Source organism: Alosa sapidissima, chromosome 24 (genome assembly GCF_018492685.1).
Source record: "Alosa sapidissima isolate fAloSap1 chromosome 24, fAloSap1.pri, whole genome shotgun sequence".
NCBI lineage: Eukaryota > Metazoa > Chordata > Actinopteri > Clupeiformes > Clupeidae > Alosa > Alosa sapidissima.
This window is the reverse complement of record NC_055980.1, coordinates 15,420,207-15,426,904: the sequence shown is the minus strand read 5'-3', so window position 1 is coordinate 15,426,904 and position 6,698 is coordinate 15,420,207. Positions and strand designations below refer to the sequence as shown.

The 6,698-nt window shown below is 44.0% G+C and overlaps 1 protein-coding gene across 1 annotated transcript in view; it reads left to right on the top strand.

Annotated features, from left to right (window-relative positions):
• The first annotated feature begins 4,096 nt into the window (after nucleotides 1–4,096).
• The window catches only part of LOC121699784 (histone acetyltransferase KAT6B-like), a 30,876-nt gene continuing 28,274 nt past the window's right edge, over nucleotides 4,097–6,698 (top strand). The window contains 2 exon segments of the mRNA XM_042082202.1: nucleotides 4,097–4,240; nucleotides 5,683–6,585. Coding sequence (XP_041938136.1) covers nucleotides 5,944–6,585 — 642 coding nt within the window. The 5' untranslated portion in view covers nucleotides 4,097–4,240; nucleotides 5,683–5,943.

Below are 6,698 nucleotides of genomic sequence, written 5' to 3'. Positions count from 1 at the left end.
GAGAAAAAAATGATTGAGAATGATTTTGAATGTGAACCACATGTGCTGTTTGCTTTGTTAATCTATTTCCATTTAGTCTGGGGTATTCTAAAGGGTTGTTGGGTGCATGGCTGTGTGGGTAGGGAGGGAGGAACATGCAGGGTAACAAGCTAATCAATCCTGTGCCTGATCACACACACATAAATACACACACACACACACACAGATTGCTTAACCAGCAGAATGGAGAAAGCAGTGGAGTGGTGGGAATTGGGGACTGGAATGGGGGGGGGGGGGCTGCCAGAGGCATCTGGGGGGGGGTGTGTCTCCTCAGCCATCTCAGCTGGGCGCAGTGAGGCGCTCACTCCTGGATGTGGATTGCATGCCTGCAGGAGGTCCTTCTCTCCCCGTTATGGGATTAGTGGGCTCGCTCATATGTGGGGGACCGCTAAAAGGGACCTGAAAATGAGCCTTATCCCAGCTGTGTTATGCATGTGTGTCATGCATGGGTTTCCAAGTGTGTGTGTGTGTGTGTGTGTGTGTGTGGTTGGGCTTTGGTGGGTGGATAGGGTGTATGTCTGGGAGAGTTCAGAGGAGCCCCACCTCAGCCCATCTCAGCCCCACCTCATCTCATCCAGGGGGACTGAAGACAAGCATGTACTGTAGATCCAAACACACACACACACTACCCTTGATATTTGATGGCTAGCCTGATCGTGTGTAACATGTGCCTGCCTGGCAGTGTTGAATGTGTCGGGGCTTACATGTTGTTAGGATGATTTTGTCAGACAGGCCTTTATGTGTTGACAGAGTGTGAGGTGGAATGATTTCCTCTGATGCCAAGTATGTCATGCCCCTGCCTGTATTGCATTTACTGTTAAAAGATGGAAAAAATCAATGATTGATGACTGGTATCATAAGTGCACCAATGTAACAAATCCTCACCACATTATGTGGTGGCATTGCATAGGGTGTGTTGAGATGAGAAGGTAACACATTAAGGTTCAGCAGCTGATAGCCTACTGGCAGTGGCACTTGTTTTTGGGCAGTGTGAGAAGTTGCAGCCAAATTGTCATTCAGCAAATGGGTAGGATTTTTTTCAAAGCTTTTTTTTGTGTGTGTGGCGTCTTTTCCCCAAGTTGCACATGGCTACGTTTTGAAAGGGTGCAGATTTCTGATTGGACAAGATCACACTCGGTGGCAGCTGGTTCATTTTCTACTCAAGGTGACAGATGGCTAAACACAAACACAAAAAAAGCTGGGAGCGTGATCAGGCAATGTGAAAGTCTGCCTGTTTGCAGTCAAAAATATCCATCATCGTATTCTCTAAATGATGTTTACTCTTAATTCAAGACATTTTAAATTAATCTGTCTTTTTGCCTACAACATTCATCGTTTGTTTTGCTGTGTGTGGTGGAGGCCATTGTCAAGAACGATAGCCTAAACGTTCTAACCCTTCATGAGATGCTCGCCCTGACGGATTCATTTTGAACAGATGTGAAAGAATACAAACAACCAGTCACGACGAAGCTCTATTTTTCTCCGTGTGGCTGATGACGAGCTCCTGTTTGGACGTGGGATTTGATGTGAGAAGAGGAGACGCGGGTTGCGGTGTCGTCCCCCCCCCCCCCCGCAGATGGGCAGACGCGTTTCCGAGCACCAGTGTGGCATTTGGCAGAGAGTGAGCTGGGGGGGATGGGCGCACCATGCGATGGCACATGCTTTAGTTCAAATTATCCCCCAGACCCTCGAAGCCATGGAGGACCTGCTGGGGCCTTACTGACATTCATTATATGTGGACACAGATGTCTTTTGTCACTCCTGACATGAATCCTAACTACATCTGATCAGCCTAGGCTTATGACACTTTCTTTGTCAGTCAATCATATTGATATCATTCGTGCTTTGAGCTCATCTAAACAAATGAGCAGTGGTTTAACATAATTTATGTTAACAATCTGAAAATACAAATTATCTATGTGAGCCTAATTATAATTTAGATGTAATAATTTGTTAAAATAAGATACATGAACTCTTGAAATATATGCCAGCCTAGGCATCAATTTCCATCTCCTGTGCGCCCTAATGTAAATCCAGAATCTCGCTCTGGTTCCGCTGTATGTTTGATTAATGGATGTCACTAGGTGTCCTCATAATCTTCAAATGAAAATCTTCCATAAATGCATTTTGTCAGTGGTGTGGTGATGCATGACAATTGCTAATATTTGTTGTCATTCGCATGCCACTCAGTGCTACCATGATGGCAACATACTGTCACGGCTATAGCTGCTGTTCACATGACAACAGCGAAGTCAACAACTTCAAACAAGACACTTATATTTACTACCCTTCTGAGCTACTGATTATTTGTAATGGTGGTGTGTTACAACCTGACATAAATAGTAAACAGATCCATACGAGAAGAGCAACTCGCTTAATAAGATATCCCCTGGTGCACTATCATCCCATCCAGCTGGACGCCACACGGTGAAGATAATTGGATACATCAACAGAGGAAGTTTTTATTTCCCTGTAGAAAGACAGCGATATGGGGAATCAAACCTCGCAAGCTATGGATAATGTGGTTTATGGCCGTATTAGATGTTATTGACATGTCATTATCATGCATTACAGTTTGTCTTCTGCATGTCAATAATACCAGATCGCAACAGTAAAAAAAACAAAAAAACTGATGTAGGCTATTTTCCTGTGATCACCATATGAACGCACACAGGGCGACGATCCGCTACAATAAACCGGGGATGTCTACAGTGAGGAAGGGGGAGGGTACCACTTTGTCACAGACTGCTATGTAGATTAACCTTTCAATTAGTTATTATCAGGTCCGCTCTGCCACCGCGAGAATTGCTACGTGTGTTCAAATAGGCTAGTGTTTTGGGAACCTGTGTGGATTAATACTTTGATGCTTACATTTTGGGGTCTTTCAATCATCGTGTTAATGACGAGAGGTCTCGAGGAGAGAAAACTTGAAAAGGTAACTACCAGCAAAATGTTCGCGTTGCTTCTCCACCATTTGCAAGGTTACATTTCGCCTACACCATTGCTTGTCACTTGGGTTGTGTTTGTTCACGCAGGCTACCGGTCGCTCGGGATTCGTTCTCGTGGTACAAATGATGCCATTTATGTTGATAAATTAACCAAAGATTGAAATTAATCTGCTGATGGATAGCTAACGAGTGTATCATGCATCAGCACTCAAGGTGGAGCAATGAGATTTTAACGTAGACTGCTTGCGATATTGAATGGATAGGCTATGGATTTTCTTTTTCTCCCGAAGGTTTTATTTTCCCAGTGGACATATTTAATTTGATAAATAATAAATAACCCAAACCCATGTGGCTTATTTGCAAGACAGGCTACGAGAAAGCTCCTTACGTCAAGTGCTTGTACTTGTTTGGGGGTGAGTAGGATATTTAATCACTGTGAAAGCACAATATTGTTAAAGATCTTAAGTCGACAGCATGTCGGACGGAAAATGACTCGCTAGCACAGCTAAAAGAAACGCGCGTCTTTTAACCCGAGTGTGAATTACATTTTATGTAGGCTACAGTCAACGAGCTAATGCAGCGACAAATAGTTTCACCACGCAGGACAGTAATAACGCGTTCCTGTTATCTCACTGCTGCTACATTAGTTGACAGTGTTATAGATTTTAATGGTATCCAATTCGTCTCTAGAATGTAACAAATCACTCTCAAGTGCAACTGATTGTTTCATCCAGTGTTCGAAAGGTGGGCTTGTCTACAATTTGTTGTTTGGAAAGGAAAATTGCCATGCACTTCACCATCTTTGATTGGTATCAGTGATTAAGGTACGTTGGTTGGCCTCTAAAAGTCACCCTACGCTAGGCTTTCTTGTCCTGTCAAAATATGATTAGCGCACAAAGTAAACGAGTGTGTCATCTCCATTACATGAGTTGGCACCTTAAGAGGCGGGTCAATTGTAGGTAGTGGCAAATTATGTAGCCAACACACGCCCCTTTTGGTTACGCGTATATGTAATGATTGACATGTACTTTATCAAACCAGAAATCTGATCTTGTCTTTACAACCAATATTAAAGTTGCTAGGGAGGGCACATTAGTGTGTAGGTAAGGTTTAATGAGACTCCATTGGATTGTAATCAGTGTCATGTCGGATTCATGTAAACTACAACATTGTAACAAAATGGCGACTGTTTTAGGCAACATCAGCAGCAGGCACCAGCAGTGCTCTTCGCAACCTCACTACTAAATTTCAAGGTTGGTGTTTTGACTTTTCGTTCATCACTCTTGTACAAATATTTCAGCAGTGCATTTCCCCGTGAAATAAAGTACGTTAGCATCTCAGTCGCTGCCACTAATTCTAAGCGTCGCTTAACGTTAGCACGCAAATAGCAGCTGGCTATGTAGCCTTGTAGCTCGCTAGCTAGCTGGCTAATCTGCATTTTGACAAGTCTGGTTGGCTCTGTTGCGGCAACATTACCCGACTACATAGTTAGCAAGGTACTTTGTTTTGCAGCAAGTTGCAAACTTGTTATGGGGTTGTCAATAATAGAACTTGCACGATTGCGTTGTATGACATCAGTGTCAACTGCGTATACAACTGGTAATTTAAGATTTGTCAATTTAGCTGCTGTTGGCTACCTAGCAAGACACTTAGCCGAATATGTAGCAACATTGGCTTGGCAAATACAGGATAGCATGCAAGGCTAATATAGCTTGACATACTTTGCATGTGGATAAAAAATACTGTAAAGAACTTGAATATGTTTTACGCAAATATGACGACCTGTGCCAGTGATGTTCGTAGAAAAATAGTGATGTCACCCAATGCTTTTTCTTGGCTCCAATGGCACTTCTCCATCTGGCTAACGAATTAGCTTGTTAGCTTCCTGGGAAGCTAGGATAGCATAGAAGCATTGTCGTGTTATTTTAGCCTGCTAGTTAGCGAGATTATATGCCTTGCCAGGTCGAGAAGATAGTATGACAGTGCCTGAAACCATATTTTATTTAAACATTAACATTGTACACGTTATCTCTCAGCCGCGGTCCAACTTTGACCCTGGTACTGCAGTGACGAGTGGAGGTTGATGTCACCATTTGGTAGTTGAGGGTTCCGAGAGAAGTCACACGTATAAAATGTGTCACCTGCTGGTTGTTCCCTGCACTTCTCTGAAGAGAAAGTGAGTTGGGAATTGATTTTATTCAGGCAAAACAAACCCTATCTGGCTTTTTCAATTGTAATTAGGGCAAATAACGTTACTCGTAATATGAACGAAATCCTTTTTTATTACTAGTAGTGTTTTTTTGTTGCTGGAAAAACAATTTGACATTGGAATTGATACACTTCCTTAAGTCTACATTTCCGGATTCTAGGTGTTCTGTCAAGTTTGATGTGCATCAGAGGGTAGATAAGGTCTTAATATGTCGTTTTTGTCAACATCAGATCTTTCTCAGTTTGCAGTTAATTTTGTAGGTTGGAAATGGGCAAGTTATGTGTGCATAATGTAGGATAAAGTCTGTCCTGTATTTTATTGTTCTGTCCATATCCCCAGACTGTAATTGTTTTTTTTAATGTAGAGCTTATTAAGAACACACTGTAGTGTTTGCCATAACTGCATCTGTCTAGTGGTGTGTGTGTGCTAGTGGTGATTTTTTTTGTTTGTTTTTGTTTTGTTTTGTTTGTTTGTTTCCTCTTGTAGGTGTCCCAGTGGAATTACAAAATGTGTCTGTACACCAGCTCTTTGGTTGATGAGCATTCTGTCTATTGAGGAATTATCTCTGAATCGTTATTCGTCTCCGTCACCATACCTGGGAATTACATAAACATGTCTTGATGTTGCTCTGCATCACTCATCACTTGCATTGTCCTGAGGATGTTTTAACAGTCTCACGTCGTGGAGAAAGAGGACGGAATTAGGCCTATTTATGGATCGCTTTTTCCTACGCCATACTGCGCAACCATGGTAAAACTCGCCAACCCTCTGTACACGGAGTGGATTTTAGAGGCAATTCAGAAGATCAAACGGCAAAAGCAGCGGCCTTCCGAGGAGCGGATTTGCCACGCCGTTGCCACCTTGCACGGCTTGGACAAGAAGACCGTTCTCGAGCAGTTGGAATTAGGTGTTCACGATGGCGCCGTGCTCAAGGTTACCAACAAGGGCAGTGCCTCGTATAAAGACCCGGGTCATCCTGGACGTATGGCCTCTGTCAACCACGGGTCAGCCCAGACTGCACCCCTGCAGACCACCAACAATAAAGGATCTACCTTGAGCTCTGGAGACCTGCGGCACATCGACTGGAATAAGGTCCTTCGGCGGGCCATTGAGGGCTTGGATGACTCGCATGGCTCCTCACTGAAGAACATCGAGCGCTACCTGAGGAACCAGGAGGACTTGGTCCACGTCATCGCCAACCCTGCCTTCCAGCAGCGACTCCGACTGGCCGCCAAGCGGGCTGTGAGCAGCGGGCGCCTCCTGAAGAACGGGCCGCGTTACCGGCTCAGCAGCGCCAGTGACGCCGGGAGGGGAGCCGGCATCCGCGGGGCCTGTGCCTCTGGGTCACCCACGCCGACCATCACCCTGCTACCGCACGAGAGAGATCAGGTACATCAATCATGTGCATAGTTTTAATTTCACAACCAATGTCTTTTTGGTAGTACTTTAGCTATTCCCACCCTGTTGTCTGTTTTCATGATTTTGTGGTGTTATTATGGGAC